An 18,873-nucleotide genomic window follows, 5' to 3' on the forward strand; every position below is an offset into this window, starting at 1 on the left:
TAGTTCACACTTATGCATGATTCAGAAGAAGAGTAAATGCTGACTGGGAAGTTTTTTTTAAATATATCTATATGCCTCTAATAAAATGCAAAGTACACATATTTTTAAAAGTCTACCAACACCATGCCCAGAGCTTAGTCCTTCGAAATTTGTGAATGCTGTAGACATGCACATATAAAATTAGCTTTTTTATAACATGTAAATTCCACCTAATTCTTCTAAAATATCATCCTCCATGATATATCTCAACTTTAAGCTTTCTCATACTACTAATTGAAAAAAATGCACTCAAGGAACATATATTACATCAGAATGGGATGGGCCACTGGAGACATGGGCACACCAATATTTTGTCCAAAAACAGCTTTGGTGTGTTGGGGGGGGGGGGGGGGGAGGGGGGCAGGGTCAGATATTGGTTTGTTAGCTTCTCCAACCAAAAAGGTGTTCTGCTTTCTCAAAGATCATATTGAAAAGATTTCATGGGGTAGGTCCTTTTATCAGTGGCTTGGATGATACTATGCAGAATTGTGAGGGAGTATGTGGTATATGGCCAGGTTCCCTTAAGAACACTCCCTCACTGATGATGAATGAGCCACCCTAGAATAGTGGAATTAACCTATTAGTCAGAGGGGTGGGGTTCAGGTGGGGAGGAGGTTAAATGCTCTTGAGTAGGGTTACCATTTTTTGTCCTCATAAAAAGAGGACACTTGCCCCGCCCCTTTCACGCCCTCTGTCCCGCCCCTTCCACACCCCTGCCCTGCCCCTTTCACACCCTCGCCCCGCCCCTGACGCATATTCCCCTCCTCCCCCAATCACCTTGCCTCCCCCTTGTCATCTCCACTCCCCCCCCGTCACCTCCCCTCCCCTTACTCTACTATCCCTGGTGGTCTAGAGGTACCTCTTCGGGGCAGGAAAGAGCCCCCTCTTTCCTGCCCGGAGCGCTGCTGCCAGCTGCCCTGCATCCTGTGGTGTTTCAAAATGGCCGCCGAGAGTTGAAGTCTTGCGAGGTTACTTCAACTCTCGGCGGCCAATTTGAAACACCGAGAGCTGGACTCACCGTATGCAGGGCAGCTAGCAGCAGCGCTCCGGGCAAGAAAGAGGGGGCTCTTTCCTGCCCTGAAGACGAAGAGGTACCTCTAGACCACCAGGGATAGTAGAGTAAGGGGAGGGGAGTCCCGTGCCCGCCACCACCAGCCAGCCCGTTTGTCCAGAAATCCGGACAAACGGGCAGGCTGGCCAAATCCATCCGGATGCCTGGACATGTACTCAAAAAGAGAACATGTCCGGGTAAATCCAGACGTATGGTAACCCTACTATTGAGCAGAACAAAACAGGGAGGCCCTGGGTAACAGGAAAGTCCTCCAAGATTGCAACAAGCTGGGCTGTGGTTCCTGAAGGGAAGCCCTGAGAAGAGAAGGCTACCCCTCAAGCATAAGCCTTTTGTATAATTATGGTACAGCCAGAGACCCCCCCACTGGAATGGTGGCGGGCCCAGTCATAGAGCTTAGGCCATTACAGACCTTGGCTGAGTCAGAAATCTGATGGCTGACATAACTGGGAGCTTACTGGAAAAGTATGGCCTAGTTTGTAGCCCGGATTGAGGCCTGAATAAGCTAAATTAGGAAAAGTTAAGTCAATAGATATGGAAACAAAATGGAGGATTTCAGCACAAAATGGAAGCCGTATCTGTTACAAAGTGGAATTTTCTCTAATGTAAGTTAGAAAAACAAGTTGAAAAATGAGTGAGTCATGCCAGGTGTAGCTGGATGCAGGGTCTTGCTTAAGATTTGTGGTCAAGCAAGCTAAAGACAAAACCATGTTAACAAGATAGAAGCTACTCATTAGTATGAGCCAATCAGTGGTAACCATGACATTAGCATAGATCCAATCAGGTATATCTACTGTCATATTATCCATATCCTGAGGGCACCTATAAAAATCAGGGTATTTCCTGGTTTAAGTTAGAGAGAGAAGGGTTGGCACTCTCTCTCTCCAAGGGAAACCAATGTGTCCAGCAGAATTGACAAATTACCTAATTGCTTTCCCTTGTAAAACCTTTAATTGGTAAGAGAAATTATAAAAGATTAGGAACTAATTAACACCTATTTGCAGCTGGATTATTATATTCCTATAACTAATTGATTGTACGTGCCTGTTGTCAATCACTGATTTGACTTGTACCTTGGCAAATAAACTCCTCATTCCAAATGATGATTTGTGGACTTCACTTAATGATCAGAGGCTGTAAGTATAAATGCTTTTGCTGTATCAGGCTGTCTTTCACTGTATTCTATAACTTGTAATCTAAATCCAGTTTGTCATAAGGCTGGTATCTTTTCCTTAGACCTAACGTCTCCCTTAGTGGCAATTCCTTTTAGAACTTCACAACTCCTTGATTACCCCAGTACTAGTGCTATTTAGAGATGGAGTCAGATTTAAGGTCACTCTAGCCTTCTTGGGGGGCTCTGGACCCCTCAATTCACAACACTTTACTGAAAGCTTATAAAGAAGCAGAAGCTCCACCAAGGTAGGACAAGTTTATATTGCAGCTCTGCTGCTATTGTAACTTTGCAACCTAGGGCTAGGCTAGGCCAGGCCTGATTGTGTTGAATATTGAAGGACAGAACTTTAACTCTGAGACTCCAGGCCAGGGCCAAGATGTTTGTGCTGCCTTTTTGAGAGAGAGATTAGTACATTCCATGGCCCTGCAAGATCAGTCTTGAGAGCACAGACTGACTTCTTGTATGCTTATTTCTCCTCACCTATGAAAGAAATAGGTTATCCCTCTTCCTACACATCAATAAAGTGCTTTTATTTTACTTTCTGCCCACTACCTGGTAGTGATTAATCAAGGCTCCAGGTCCACCCTCATTCATGCTGCTTTATAAAATGTATGAGAAATATAAAATTAGAAGAAGTTGAAAGCATTTTAGAGAACAGGATTAGAATGTAAAATTATCCCAACAAAAATGAAAAGAAAAACAGAAAGGACAAATGCAAGTATTACAGTGAGAACAGAAAAATCAAATACCTAAATGAAAAATGGGACAGACCAGTAGAGTCAACTTTTCAAAATGATTAGGGATGCTAAATCCAATGGAAATTATCTCATCCCTAGACACATTCAATGAGTTTGGTCAATGTCTTTATTAGTAGATTAAAAGCTCCCAGATATTCAACATAAAACGCCCGATATGGCCATGTTTTGCCAGTATAAAAATGGCTGTGTCAGGGGCAGGGGGTCACCAGCTGATATAAAACTTAAAAATAAACCAGGCTGGTGTGGCTGTTAAAACATAGAACGCTAGATTCTGGGAACAGTTTCTCAAAATAAACGATGATTGTGTTACAAGGGTGAGGAAAAGGGAATAGCAGATAAAGGAAGGGAGAACCAAACCTTCAGCAGTAAACATCTTATGAAGTATTATATGACTGTAGGAATAGCCAAGTCTTTATGGCTGATTTAAAAGTTTAAAGGAGGATTCAGATCTGATATCACAAGAGAGGGAGTTCCAATGGAACAGAGAAGCAAAATAATATGCACAATGCCTAGTCGATTCAAGAAAGCCTTTTTTAGGCTTGGGAAGGACTAAACAAGAGTCATTTAAGGATCAAAGTAAACACATTGGTGAGTAGGGAATTAGATAAGTATTGCGGAAAGACTATTTGGAAAGCTTTAAAAGCAATGGTTAACAATTTGTGAATAATTCTTTGACCAATATGAAGCCATGATTTGGATTATTCTCTCCAATGAGAATCACTTTGCAGTTGTCCACATTAAATTTCATCTGCCACTTGAATGCCCAGTCTTCCAATTTCCTAAGGTCTTTCTGCAATTTTTCACATTCCGCATGTGTTTTAACAACTTTGAATAATTTTGTGTCATCTGCAAATTTAATCACCTCACTCACCATTCCAATTTCTGTATCATTTACGTTAAATAGCACTAGTCCCAGTACTGATCCCTGCAGCACTCCACTATTCACCCTCCTCCATTAAGAAGAATGACCATTTAACCCTACTCTCTATTTTCTGTCCAATAACCAATTCCTAATCTACAACAGAACATTGACTCCTATCCCATGACTCTTTAATTTTCTCATGAGTCTCTCATGAGGAATTTTGTCAAAAGCTTCTGAAAATCTAGATACACTACATCAACCAGCTCACCTTTATCCACATGTTTATTCACATCTTCAAAGAAATGAAGCAAATTGGTGAGGCAAGACTTCCCTTGGCTGACTCCATACTGACTCTGTCCCATTAAAACATGTTTATTTATGTGTTTCATAATTTTATTGGTCCATGCTAAGCTAGTATTCTATAAGGGATGCTTCATGCAGAATGGCCTTTATAGAAGGTAAAATTATGTATCATACCTGATAATTTTCTTTCCATTAATCATAGCTAATCAATCCATAGACTGGTGGGTTGTGTCCATCTACCAGCAGGTGGAGATAGAGAGCAATCTTTTGCCTCCCTATATGTGGTCATGTGCTGCCGGAAACGCCTCAGTATGTCGATATCAAAGCTCCATCCGCAGGACTCAGCACTTAGAGAATTACACCCACAAAGGGACACTCTGCCCAGCTCACCACCGCCGAAACGGGGGAGGGGAATCAACCCAGCTCATCCCCACACAAGTAGGGGAGGGGAATCCGTCCAGCTCATCCCCGTGGAGCGGGGGAGGGACACCACACCCGCCGATGCGGGGGGATCTGGCTTATCCTTCAACTGCAACCGCGGGAGGAGCTGACTGACCCTAACACCGCTAAAGCAGGAGGGAGTGCTGGCAGAATTTAGGTCTCAATCCAGCCCCGTAAAATGGAGGGGAGAGGAATGCAGCAGCTCACTGTAACACAAAATCGTCTCAACTCCTGAAGAATCCAATTGAAAAAACTTGAACACGAAGTCCTCCTGAACAGGAACTGAAGACTAAACTTGAACCTGAAATGCAACCAGAATATAAACAGTACAGATATCTGGGAGGGGCTATGGATTGATCAGCTATGATTAATGGAAAGAAAATTATCAGGTATGATACATAATTTTACCTTCCATATCATCATGCTGATCAATCCATAGACTGGTGGGATGTACCGAAGCAGTACTCACCCAGGGTGGGACATAGAAATCCTTGACCGCAACACTGAAGCTCCAAACCGGGCCTCTGCCCGAGCAGCCACAATCAAGCGGTAATGACTGGAGAAGGTATGAGCCGATGCCCAAGTTGCCACCTTACAAATCTCTTCCAAGAAGACGGACCCGGCCTCTGCCATCGAGGCCGCCTGTGCTCTAGTGGAGTGAGCCTTCAGCTGGTTAGGCGGCACCTTCCCTGCGGCCACATAAGCTGCTGCAATGGTTTCCTTGACCCATCGTGCCACTGTAGGCTTGGCAGCCTGCAGGCCCTTACGAGGACCTGCGAACAGCACAAACAGATGATCCGACTTCCGGAAATCATTGGTCACTTCCAAGTATCTGATGATGACTTGTCTCACATCTAGATATTTGAGAGCAGAGTACTCCTCTGGGTAGTCCTCCCTACGAAAGGACGGTAGACAGAGCTGCTGATTCACATGGAAGCGAGAAACAATCATGGGCAGGAAGGAAGGCACTATGCGAATAGACACTCCTGCCTCAGTGAACTGCAGAAAGGGCTCTCGACATGATAGCGCCTGGAGCTCGGAAACTCTTCTGGCTGAAGTGATAGCCACCAAAAAGACTGCTTTCAACGTCAGGTCTTTCAGAGATGCCCTCGACAAGGGTTCAAAAGGCGGCTTCTGCAAGGCTCTTAGCACCAGATTGAGATTCCACGCAGGTACCACTGAGTGCAGAGGAGGGCGCAGGTGATTAACTCCCTTGAGAATGCGCACCACATCTGGCTGCGAGGCCAGGGAAGCACCCTGCAGGCGACCCCTGAAGCAAGCCAGAGCCGCTACCTGGACTTTAAGGGAACTGAGCGACAGGCCTTTCTCCAGACCTTCTTGCAGGAACGCCAACACTGAAGAAATTGGAGCAGTGAAGGGAGAAAGAGAGCCTGCCTCATACCACGATGCAAAGGTACACCAAACCCTGGCGTAAGCAGTAGAAGTAGAGCGCTTCCTCGCTCTCAACATAGTGGCGATGACCTTGTCTGAGAAGCCCTTCTTCCTCAGACGCTGCTGCTCAATAGCCAGGCCGTAAGACCAAAGGGGGAGGGATCCTCCATCACCACGGGACCCTGATGCAACAGGCCCTGCTCCGCTGGCAGCCACAGAGGGCAGTCCACTGAGAGCCTGATCAAGTCCGCATACCAGGGACGTCTGGGCCAGTCCGGACCCACCAGGATTATCCGGCCCGGATGCTTTGCCACCCGGTCTAGCACCCTGCCCAACATGGGCCAGGGCGGGAACACATAGAGAAGCTCCTGTGTCGGCCACTGTTGGAGAAGAGCATCTACTCCCAGAGATCGAGGGTCCCGTCCTCTGCTGAAAAAGCACGGCACTTGGCAATTGGCCGATGACGCCATCAGATCTAGGCTCGGCTGGCCCCAGCGCTTCGTGATGTCCAAGAACGCCTGAGCAGATAGCTGCCACTCTCCGGGATCCAAGGTATGGCGACTGAGAAAGTCCGCCTTGACATTCATGACTCCCGCAATGTGGGCCGCCGACAGCAGTTCCAGGTTCGCTTCCGCCCACTGGCATAGATTCATGGCCTCCTTGGCTACAGGGGCGCTCTTGGTACCTCCCTGGCGATTGACATAGGCCACAGCCGTGGCATTGTCCGACAGGACCCGTACTGGCTTCAATGCCAGTACGGGGAGAAACTCCAAAAGCGCCAACCGAATGGCTCTGAGTTCCAGGAGGTTGATACTTTGCCTCTGCAGGAGACCAGAGCCCCTGCGCTGTCCTTCCCAAGCAGTGGGCTCCCCAGCCCATCAAAGAGGCGTCCGTCGTGACGACAACCCACTCCGGGGTCAAAAAAGGCATTCCTGCGGACAGCTGGTCCGGCCTCAGCCACCAGCTCAGCGCCTTGCGCACCACTGGATCCAAGGGAAGGCACACAGCGTAATCCTCCGACACTGGAGTCCATCGCTGCAGCAGAGAGTGTTGTAGAGGTCTCATATGGGCCCTGGCCCAGGGCACTACTTCCATCGTGGCCGTCATAGAGCCCAACAGCTGCACATAGTCCCAAGCCAGAAGAGGAGAGGCTACTAGGAACTGGTCCACCTGAGCCTGAAGCTTGACAATCTGATTGTCTGGCAGGAACACTCTGCCCGCTTGGGTGTCGAAACGAACTCCCAGATACTCCAGGGAATGAGTCGGACACAGCTGTCTTTTCTCCCAGTTGATGATCCACCCCAGGGAGCTCAAAAGAGCAATCACCTGGTCTGAAGTTCTGCTGCGCTCTGCATAAGAGGGGGCTCGGATCAACTAGTCGTCCAGATAAGGATGGACTTGTACTCCTTCCTTGCGTAGGAAGGCCGCGATGACCACCATTACTTTGGAGAAGGTCCGCGGAGCAGTAGCCAACCCGAACGGGAGGGCCCTGAACTGGAAGTGTCGGCCCAGGACTGCAAAACGCAGAAAGCGTTGATGAGGAGGCCAGATGGGAATATGCAAGTAAGCTTCCTTGATGTCCAAGGATGCCAGGAACTCCCCTGCCTTCACTGCCACTATAACAGAGCGGAGAGTCTCCATTCGGAAGTGTCGAACTTTCAAGGCCCGATTGACCTCTTTGAGGTCGAGGATAGGTCGTACAGAACCTCCTTTGTTTGGTACCACAAAGTAAATGGAGTAACGTCCCTTGCCAAGTTGATCTTCTGGCACCGGAACGACCGCACCCAGGCGGATCAGATTGTCCAAAGTCTGCTGCACTGCCACAGCTTTGACCGGAGACTTGCAGGGGGAGTGCATAAACCCGTCTCTTAAGGGTCGGCAGAACTCTAGCTTGTAGCCGTCTCTGATGACTTCCAGCACCCAAGCGTCTGAAGTTACCCTGGTCCACTTGCCCAGAAACTAGGATAGGCATCCTCCAATCTGCTCTGGGCCATGGACCAGGGCCCCGTCATTGGGTACGAGACCCTGGGGGAGGACCGGAGGACACACCTCCGGGACGGCGGTCTCTGCGAAAGGAATGCTGCTTGGGGGAGAAGTTCCTCTTGAAGGAAGAGGGAGCAGAGGAGCCCGACTTGCCCGGGCGATACCAACGGGCTTCCTGAAACCATCCTTTGGAGGAACCGGGGCGGGCACCACTGGCCCGAGCCCTGACCTCCAGTAACCTCTTGCCCTTAGACATGCCAAGATCGGTCACAATCTTGTCCAGCTCAACCCCAAAGAGCAGCTTGCCTTTAAAAGGCAACTTAGCCAGGCAAGACTTAGAGGCGTGGTCAGCAGACCAATGCTTCAGCCAAAGCCAGCGCCGTGCAGAGACTGTCTGAGCCATACCTTTAGCCGAGGCTCTCAAGACATCATACAGCAAGTCTGCCAAGTAGGCCAAGCCCGATTCCAGGGCCGGCCAATCAGCCCTCAAGGAAGAATCCGAGGGGGAAGCCCGCTGCACAATCGTCAGGCACGCCCTGGCCACATAGGAGCCGCAAACTGAGGCCTGCAAACTTAAAGCAGCCGCCTCGAAGGACGACTTTAAAGCCGCCTCCAATCTTCTGTCTTGGGCGTCCTTTAGGGCCATGCCACCTTCCACCGGCAACGCCGTTTTCTTAGTCACCGCAGTGATTAAAGAATCCGTGGTAGGCCAATGAAAGGCCTCCCGTTCACCTTCAGGCAGAGGATAGAGGCGGGACATAGCCCTAGCCACTTTAAGGCTCGCTTCTGGGAAATCCCATTGAGCCGAAATCAAGGTGTGCATGGCTTCATGCACGTGGAAGGTTCTAGGCGGGCGCTTCATCCCCAGCATAATGGCAGAGCCAGCAGAGGCTGAGGGACAGACGTCCTCCGGAGAGGAAATCTTCAAAATGCTCATGGCCTGCACTAACAGGTTGGGCAAATCCTCTGAGCGAAAGATCCGCGCTGCAGAGGGGTCATCCGCTCCATCCGAGCGGGAATCCGTCTCCTCCAAGGAATCCCCAAAGGACTGTTGGGAGAACTCAGATACGCTGCCCTCATCTACATCAGAGGAGACAGAGTCCTCTAGGGCCTGGAAATCCACCCGAGGGCGTTTGCTTCCGGTGGCCTCAACCCCTATCAGACAGGGGAGCAGAGGCAGCGTTTTGCATAAGAAAAGCCTGATGCAGCAGCAAAACGAACTCAGGGGAGAAACCCCCCAGACTGTGCACTTCTGCAGCCTGGGCCATGGCCCTAGACGCACCCTCAACCGGCGTTCGCAAGAGCGGGGGAGAAACATGCTGCGCATCCAAAATGGCGTCTGGCGCGAAACTCCGAGAAGGAGCCGCGCGGGAAGAACGGCGCTTAACTTTTGCTGCTTTCTTGCCGTCGCCCGAATCAAGGGCGACCATAGCATTAACGTCTCCCACCTCGAGGGCGGCCCAAGAAGAATCCGTCCGAGCAGAGTGGCCGGCCAAAATGGGGGAGGCGAGCAGCGGGGGATGGGCGCTTATGGCTGGAAAAAACGCTGCACCGGAGGAAGAACCGGGACACTGACCGGACTCCAAACTGATGCCCAAAAAAGGCGATTCAGGCTTTGAAACCCCCGCATCCCCGCTAGACGCGCACACGCGGTCCGGGGAGCGATTCTTCGCACCCACGCCCTCCGACACCATAAGCCACGTGGAGACCGATTGGGGAACCCCCTGCCCGCTACAAAAGGTAAAAAATTACCTGCTTCTCGCTCCGAGCTGTAACAAACTGGTGTCCCAGTGAGCAGCTGCAATAAACGCTGATATAAACGTTGAAATAAACGCCCTTAAAGGACGTTCAAATTTTTTTTTTTTAATGGAGCCAGCGGGAGGGGGGAGAAAAGGAGGGACCTGGCACCACCAGGTTTGCACTTGCTCAAGAAGAGCCCTCAACCCCAGGTACTCAACAAAACCTAAGAATTAGGCTTGGAGACCTAGCCAGAGCTGCTGCTGTGTGTGACCACCACCTGCTGAGATAGAGAACATACTGGGGAGTTTCCGGCAGCACATGACCACATATAGGGAGGCAAAAGGATTGCTCTCTATCTCCACCTGCTGGTAGATGGACACAATCCACCAGTCTATGGATTGATCAGCATGATGATATGGAATACTAGCTTAGCACGCATTTTCATGCTTAACTTTGGGCATGAGCATTTATGCCTGCCAAAACCTAGTGTAATTGCTTGCTCCTGAACAATTGGAACACCCAGGCCCTGCCCATGCCCCCTATGGAGTAGCACATTATGAAAATTAGGAGTGCACATTATAAAATAGGGTATAGGGCAGATCTGCATGTAACTCCTAATGACTGCCAATTAAAAGCTGAAGCGTCAATTACTGATCACCACCACCAATTAAGCCAATTACTTTTGCATGCAGATCTTCAATCCAAGCACAAAATTGAGCACCCTATTCAGAATTCCATAGATCAGGGGTAATTCTATAAGTAATAGTAGAATAACCCGGCATGAGCGTGCCTTATATTTACATGCCCACAGCTACGCCAGCCATAGAACTGGTATAATTACAGGTATCTAAATGCTGTAAGTTGTGCATGTAAGTGGCAGCACTGTCCATGCCCCTCCCATGTAAATGTCTCCCTTGCATTTACTACTATTACCACTCACTTCTATAGCACTACTATGTTTATATTTATTAAAACTTTTAATATACTGCTATGTCTAAAAAAAGAGATCACAGCAGTTCACAATAAAAATTAACTATAATAAAAAATAGAAAGTAGCTCCATGAAAGATAGGACAGAGTAATCACGAATGCTCAAACACAATTAAATAAACTAAACTGAGAAGGCCACCAGTGTCACACACCTCACAATCAACTGGCAGGAAGGGTAAAACCAAATGCAAGAGAAAAGAAGTGAGATTTAAGTACAGCTTTGAATCGAATGAAGGACATACCCAGCGCTGCATACATTATATGCAGGTACTTTCTCTGTCCCTACAAGGCTCAAAATCTAAGTTTTTGTGCCTGGGGTAATGGAGAGTTAAGTGACTTACCCAAGGTCACCAGGAGCTGCAGTGGGAACCGAACCCAGGTCACCAGGATCAAAGCCCGCTGCACTAACCATTAGGCCACTTACACATACTCTTACAGCATAGCACTTAGTTGCTTTGCTGCAACTTAATGAACATAAGTGTATACTTAACTATGCAAATCCTGGTTTTCTGTACATAAAATACAGACACCCAGTTATAGAATTGCTCTAGAATTGTCTACATTGCCTTTATAAACTAGGCTTAAAATAGACACCTTTCTTGACTTCTCATATAGATGACCTCTTATAAAAATCAACCCAGTGTGTACAGTTTTAGGCCCTACACTTTAAATAAAACACGGGGAAGAAAACAAAGAGGGAAGAAACAAAATTGATAATAGTTCTAGACAATACGACCAATGAGGAAAGAAAGGAATTGGACTTATTTAGCTTAAAGAAAAGAAAAGTTCAAATTTACTGTTATCCTTTTTATAACTCGGTATCTATCTGAATTGCAACAAAGTAGATCGACATTAAACATTAGGAAGAATTTTACGGCTCCAAGAAACTGGAACATATTCCCTAAGAATGTATCTTACTGAGGTTTCAAAGAGCAGATTAGATAAACCTGTCTGGCATAATTAAGTAAACCAAACACAGGGTGGAAGAAAACAAGTCCAAGTGACCAGTCAAAACACAGGAGTAAGAGCTCCAAACAAGGTTTATTGGGACCCTACACGGTCTGTGTTTTCGCAGAAAAAGCCTTCTTCAGGGGTCTAAAAACACACAAAGTTTAAAATCAATACACAAATAACAATAAAAATAAAAATAATTATACAAGTAAACAAATCAATAAATAAGCATACAACAGTAAAAACTGCGAAAATTATACAAGGAATAAAAATACAGACGTATAAAAGAATATACAGATAAACCACACACAATTGGAATCCAGAAAGCATATATAAAAAAATAACAGTAATAATATGTTTAAAATATAATAGTGATACATGAAATTCAAACATTTTTATAAATGGACTTGGGAAAAATCCACAATTCCAGGAATAACATGTATAGAATGTTTGTACGTTTGGGAAGCTTGCCAGATGCCCTTGGCCTGGATTGGCCGCTGTCGTGGACAGGATGCTGGGCTCGATGGACCCTTGGTCTTTTCCCAGTGTGGCATTACTTATGTACTTATGTAAACATAACTAAATGCGATGGTATTATGATGTTTGAGAAAAGGTATTAGGAAAAAAATAATTAAAAAAAGGAAAAATGAAAAAAAAATAATAATAGGTTCTATCCATTTACATAATGATATAATTATATATATATTAATGGCTAATTGTTCGTAAAGTGCATATTTGTAGACATCTAGAATGTAGTGGCATGATGTTATGAGGGTAAGGTGATACTGTGAGAGAATTGTAAAACAGAAAGGCTGAACAAACTAAAAGTGCATGAAAAAGGATAACAATGAGACATACCAATAGATCCTCTGCTGGATGTCAAGCCAACTTTGAGTGCTAGAAAAGCACGAGTATAATAAAGGTAAAAATGAAAGTCAAAACACTAAAAATGAAAATAAATATAATAATAATAATAATGATAAAAATATTAATCCAAAATTTGAAAGCTATAATAAACAGAAGAGACAAAGTACCGGATAGAAAGCGCTGACATGGAAAGCGAAAACCACAATGAATTGTGAAACATGATAGCACAGAGACCAGAAGTCAGAAGTAAACACTGTTATGAGAAGCAGGAGACATTGTTGGAGATAACAAATTGAAAAAAACGGAGCCTAGGGGCCATCACCCTGGTGAACGCCAAACCAGACCATAAAAAAGTAAAAAAGGGGACCAAAGGTGGTGTAAAATCCTACCTGGATCCGCGTGAAGGGACGCAGCCAAGTTAAGCAAATAAAAAGCAAAAAACCATGAAAAACCGCAGGAAATAAAAGGAACCGATGCTGACGTGACAACGTGCAATGACGTCTCCAGACGTAACAGGAGATAAATACGTCCAATAAGAAAAACGTCCAATAAGAATAAACCAGAAGGTGGGTAAAATCCTACCTGGATCTGCGAGAAAGAATGCAGCCACCTAAAGCAGATAAGCAAAGAACCGCGAAAAAAATGCGGGGAAAAAATAGGAACTAATACTGACGCGACTAACGTGAAATGACGTCCCCGGATGTGACAGGAGATAAATACGTCCAATTAGAATAAACCACATAGAGGGGCATAATCAAACGGGGCAAGCCATCTATAAGGGCGGCCATCTGTAAGGACGGCCCTGTAAACCGGCGTACCCGACCGTATTATCGAAACAAGATGGCCGGCCATCTTTCGTTTGGATAATACGGTCGGGGCCCGCCAAATCGCAACATTTGGGCTGGTGTTAGAGATGGCCGCCATTGGTTTTCGCCGATAATGGAAACTAATGGCGGCCAGGTCAAATCTGGCCAAATCCAAGCCATTTGGTCATGGGAGGAGTCAGCATTCCTAGTGCACTGATCCCCCCTCACATGCCACGACACCAACCGGGCACCCTAGGGGTCACTGCAGTAGACTTCACAAAATGATCCCTGGTGCATAGCTCCCTTACCTTTGGTGCTGAGCCCCCCAAATCCCCCCAAAACCCACTACCCACAACTGTACACCACTACCATAGCCCTTAGGGATGAAGGGGGGCACCTACATGTGGGTACAGTGGGGTTTTTTTTGGGGGGGGGTTGGAGGGCTCCCGTTTATCACCACAAGTGTAACAGGTGGGGGGGGGGGGGGAATGGGCCTGGGTCCGCCTGCCTGAAGTGCATTGCAGTACCCACTAAAATCTGCTACAGGGACCAGCATACTGCTGTGATGGAGCTGGGTATGACATTTGAGGCTGGCATAGAGGCTGGCAAAAAAATGTTTTTTTTTTTGGGTGGGAGGGGGTTGGTGACCACTGGGGGAGTAAGGGGAGGTGATCCCTCATTCCCTCCGGTGGTCATCTGGTCAGTTTGGGCACCTTTTTGAGTCTTGGTCGTGAACATAAAGGGACCAAGTAAAGCCGGCCAAATGCTCATCAGGGCCAGCCTCTTTTTTTCCCATTATCAGCCGAGGCCGGCCATCTCCTAACCACAACCCCATCCCGCCTTCGGTACACTGCCGACATACCCCCTTGAACTTTGGCCAACCCTGTGACGGAAAACAGTTGATGCTGTCCAAAATCGGCTTTCGATTATACCGATTTGTGTCGGAAGATGGCCGCCCTTCTCCTTCGAAAATAAGCAGAATAGTAGTTATTCAAAAATAAATGAAGACCTAAAAATTGAAATAAAACCTAAATAAAAAAAGTAGTAGGGGAAAATAAAGGTAAAAAAGAATAAAAATACAAAAATATATATAAAAAATATAAAATAATGATAATAATAAAAATAGAAATAAAAATAAAAATAGAGATGAGAAAAGATTGTTTAAAAAATGTGTAGTATGACTATTGACTTATTGATAATCAATTACAGTAAAATAACTTGTGTCATATGTATAAACAGGTTTGAAAGCAGTAATGAATTATGAACAGAGAAATACAGATGGATCTTTCATACAATAATAATGATTTGCCATAATCATTACTATATATATATATATATATATATATATATATATATATATATATATATATATATATATATTTTAGTATGATAAACAATCTTTTCATTATTATTCACAGGGACACAGGGAGGGAAGGCCCGAAGGGAGGCGATCTGCAGACTGCCGCTGCTGCGCTTCTTTCACACGGAGAGAGGTCGAGGTGAGGCACTATGATTTGAATTCAGGGGGGCCTGGTGGGTGGAGGGGGGCCAGCGACAACGACGACCTCAGGGGGGGGCCCGGGATGGCCTTGCCCTGGGCCCGTCCCAGTCTCTCAGCAGCCCTGCTCCATGGCACGCACAAGTGCCAGTCTACAAGGGCAGGGGCAAAGGCTGAGCCCCCTCCTTCTTTGCAGTTTGGACATTTTCTCACCAGAAATAAAGGGCACTCAGATCTAGCGTTGCACCTCCCCCCTCAATCTTACAGGCAATTTTTCCCTGGTGGTTTGGCTGGGGACCAAGAGTGATCCCCAAGTGTTCCTGCTCCCCACCAGACCACAGCAGAGACCCTCAATAAGGCCCAGGGGTCATTTACATGCTGACTGCAGCAACCCATACTTTCAGATATCAGGGTACGGTGGTTTTTTTTTATATTTTTCGGTAATATCACTGTTCCCACTAGATGTACCAGGAATAAATCTGCACTCCTGCTCATCTTAAGAATTTTACAAAGGAGTCTGCAAGCAGCAAAGCCTTTGTAAAACAGACGCGGATCTGTGTACATTGTGACCTGGCACTCTTGACATCCTATGCAAAATGGGCTTTTTATTCTAGCAGCAGGCACAAAAATCACTAAACAACTTGTCAAGGTAGAAAGTATAAGAGGAAGACATTACCTACTAGTCTTCAGCCTTGGCAACAAAGATTAGTAAAACAAGTCCAAAAGAAATGGGAATCCTTTTTAGAACATGCATTCTTGCACAATCTAGCAAACCACGTCCAGCAGCTTGAAAAAATATAACCTGTGGCATAACCAAGTGCATTTTAGATTTACAATACCTTCTCCAGCAGTCTATGTAATTCTAAAGATTTATTAAGCAGGTCCTTCTTCCTCTCAGTTTCCTTCACCGTTTCCTCACAAAGTTGGTGGAGTTCGCTGCACTTTGGTAGAATAGAGTCCACAGCATAGTGATTGTTTTGGATTAGTTTATTACCTTCTAAGGCTAAAGCCTTGGCTTTTTCTAGGAATTCCTAGGAGAAGAGCACCAAAAAGTGGATTAAAAGTAGATCTACCATGGAATTTATAAGCTAGATGGGACATTTTATTAAATGTAAAACAAATTATTGTGCTCTATGTCTTCACACCAATTAGCTAATAAATGTTCTTGTAAATAGATTCAAATGCTTAGTTACTCATGTGTTTAAAATGAAACAAATGTTCTTACCTACAGGAATAAAATAATTGCCCTTTTATAGAATGCTATTTTTCAAAATACCTACTGTACTATGTATGGAATGGTTTTACTATTTTTAATCTTTTTTTTTTTTGTTACATTTGTACCCTGCGCTTTCCCACTCATGGCAGGCTCAATTCGGCTTACATGGGGCAATGGAGGGTTAAGTGACTTGCCCAGAGTCACAAGGAGCTGCCTGTGCCTGAAGTGGGAATTGAACTCAGTTCCCCAGGACCAAAGTCCACCACCCTAACCACTAGGCCACTCCTCCATTAAAAAATAAGAATGTTATAGAGTTACAGTATACAAACATCACAGTTGGTCTCTTACCCAGGATTTTTCCTCAAAGCTGATGAGATCTTTCAGAATACACTCTACATGTGATGAGCTATTTCCCACATCCATGAAAGCAGCTAAGCGTTCAGAGACTAAATCTAAAGCGGCTTTGACCTGAAGTAAGAAAAGATCGTAAATGAACAGAAATATGCAAGAAATGTAAGTACACAAAATACAAAAATAATTGAAGACCACCTGTGTTGAGAAACATTTACCGGTAACTCAATTTAGAACAATAAAATACCTGAACATGGCCAATGTGATAAGTAAATACAAGATGGCTGACCAATTTGATTTACAGTACATTACCTACAGCACTCATACAACTGACTCAAAGGCATGCATGACATACCTTGAATAATTAATTCATGAATGACAATGAACAAACATCCATGTATCTCATTTTGGAAAACTTTCAACTAAGCCACTTCCACTCCCACTCCCATACAGTAGTGATGTATTTTTCATCAAAAGAGGGATGGGCCTGCAACTTCCTGACACACAACGTATGATGAAGAAAGAAGACATGGCTGAAGAGTAACAACACGAGATAGATGTTTTAATCTAACACAAGATGAATGATTTTGTTGCATCTCCTACTGCATCACTAATTGGAGAATCCCAGTGTGAACAAAAAACAGGACAGTACATAGCCTGAAGAACACAGAATCCATGTCTGGAGATCCAGAAGGCTGCATAAACCAAATGCCTGAGTTTGGGGAACGAATATTGCTTGGTTGAACCTCCTGAACTTTTGAAAGTACATCAACTTGATTTTCTCTTAATTTGTTTCACTAATGGTTTTCCCTGGTGGGTTTCACTCAAGAAGATTTAATTGACAGGAGATGGTAGGAGCATGCTTGGTCCATTATCTGGCTTGAAGTCAGTAGGTGGAGCTTGCCACCGTATTGAGTCACCCAAAACAATAGCAAATGCTTATCAGAAATAAGGACCGCCTAAGTGTGGCTTGGTATGGATCGATAGTTTGCTTTGGTTTGAGGGTATCAAGATGGTGGCTACAGCTTCAGCCTTGTCACATAACACCGTCTCCTGTCAATTAAACCACCTTGGTCTTACCCAAAAGAGGGTTCAGCATTGGTGGACTTAATAACCATGTTTTACACTTTTATTTTTTGTATGATACAGCAAAGGATGCTTCTCCTAACCTCCAGGGTATGAATTACTATCAAGCAGTCAATTGATACTGCTGTCTCTCCTAAACAGGCCCCAATGAGGAAAGAGGGAATTAAAAAATTGGGATCAAAAAGAGCAGATAGGCCAAACAGAAAACAGAGGGAGAAACAAAATGAAGAAAGAAGACAACTGATGATTTGAAATATGTAACCCATGCTTTTAAGCAATGGACAATCAGGCAGCAGACAGATTGTGAAAGAAAACTGTAAACTCTAGATCATGAAATCTGTGGTAACACATAAAATTAACAAACGGACTACAGCTGCTAGTCTTAGAGTTGCTGCAATTAAGATTCTGTCTTACAAAGAATGAAGACTATTTTGTAATTACTTTGCAAACATGCATAAACTAAACAAACAGGTAGGCTACTATTAGATGTGAAATTTGTAGTTGAAATATTCCATTATGCCCATAACAGCTTCAACTGGCAGACTGCTAGTATCCAGCACTATGCGATAGGCCCGGGTGTTTGTTTCCTGGTTTAGCACATCTTGTATTGTCTGTATAAGGGGCTTGTTTACTAAAGTAATGAGGCATTTGGTGCAAAAATCAATGTGTAATAAGTTCGAAGCCTGTGGTAAATGTTCGGGGTATGACTAGCATCTGCCCGTTTATCTACCATACAGGGCAGATACTTATTGCATGGTAAATGCATTATCAGTTAGCACAGATACACCTACCGTGCCATCTGGTAAAGTATTTACCATGGTCTTCTGCAAAAAAAAAAAAAAGAAGAAAGAAATCTAATCTGGATCATGCTCTTCTTTACCTCCCTCCCCCCTGGATTTGATTTTTTAGAGCTACTGGTGCAATAACATCATGACCATAATGCATGAGCGTTAAGTGCACCCGTGCTGTGGCAGCTAAGAAAGGGCACCGTAAAGTACCATGTCCTAACTGTATGAGCAGTCCCATTCTCTGCTCATAACCCACCCACAATATGCTAAGCAGTTAATATGGGATTTGTACTGTGCTGGTGGTGTATAGCATACAGTAGCTATTAATGAAGGCCAGTGATAATTGTTATTACAATAAATTCAGTGCTAACTGCTTAATGCACCAATGTAAAAATGCCCCTAAATGTAGTTCTTATTATAATCTACCTATAAAATAGAACAAGATTGAGTATAGTCTGCACTATTTAAAAAAATATATATATAAATAAAACTTCGCACACAGAATCACTTCCATGTATTTTAAAATATGGTCCATCTAAAAAAATGACACATATTGGAAA

General features: G+C 44.9%; 1 protein-coding gene across 5 annotated transcripts in view; it reads right to left on the reverse strand.

The window, feature by feature from the left end:
* MCF2L (MCF.2 cell line derived transforming sequence like) overlaps nucleotides 1-18,873 on the reverse strand; it is a 329,928-nt gene that overhangs the window by 88,465 nt on the left and 222,590 nt on the right. For all 5 annotated transcript variants that reach the window (XM_030201525.1, XM_030201522.1, XM_030201526.1 and 2 more), the window contains exons 10-11: nucleotides 16,437-16,556; nucleotides 15,712-15,903 (exon numbers count right to left, since the gene is read on the reverse strand). In XM_030201525.1, coding sequence (XP_030057385.1) covers nucleotides 15,712-15,903; nucleotides 16,437-16,556 — 312 coding nt within the window. The remainder of the gene's footprint in view (nucleotides 1-15,711; nucleotides 15,904-16,436; nucleotides 16,557-18,873) is intronic.

Source organism: Microcaecilia unicolor, chromosome 4, assembly GCF_901765095.1.
Source record: "Microcaecilia unicolor chromosome 4, aMicUni1.1, whole genome shotgun sequence".
In the NCBI taxonomy this organism is placed as follows: Eukaryota; Metazoa; Chordata; class Amphibia; order Gymnophiona; family Siphonopidae; genus Microcaecilia; species Microcaecilia unicolor.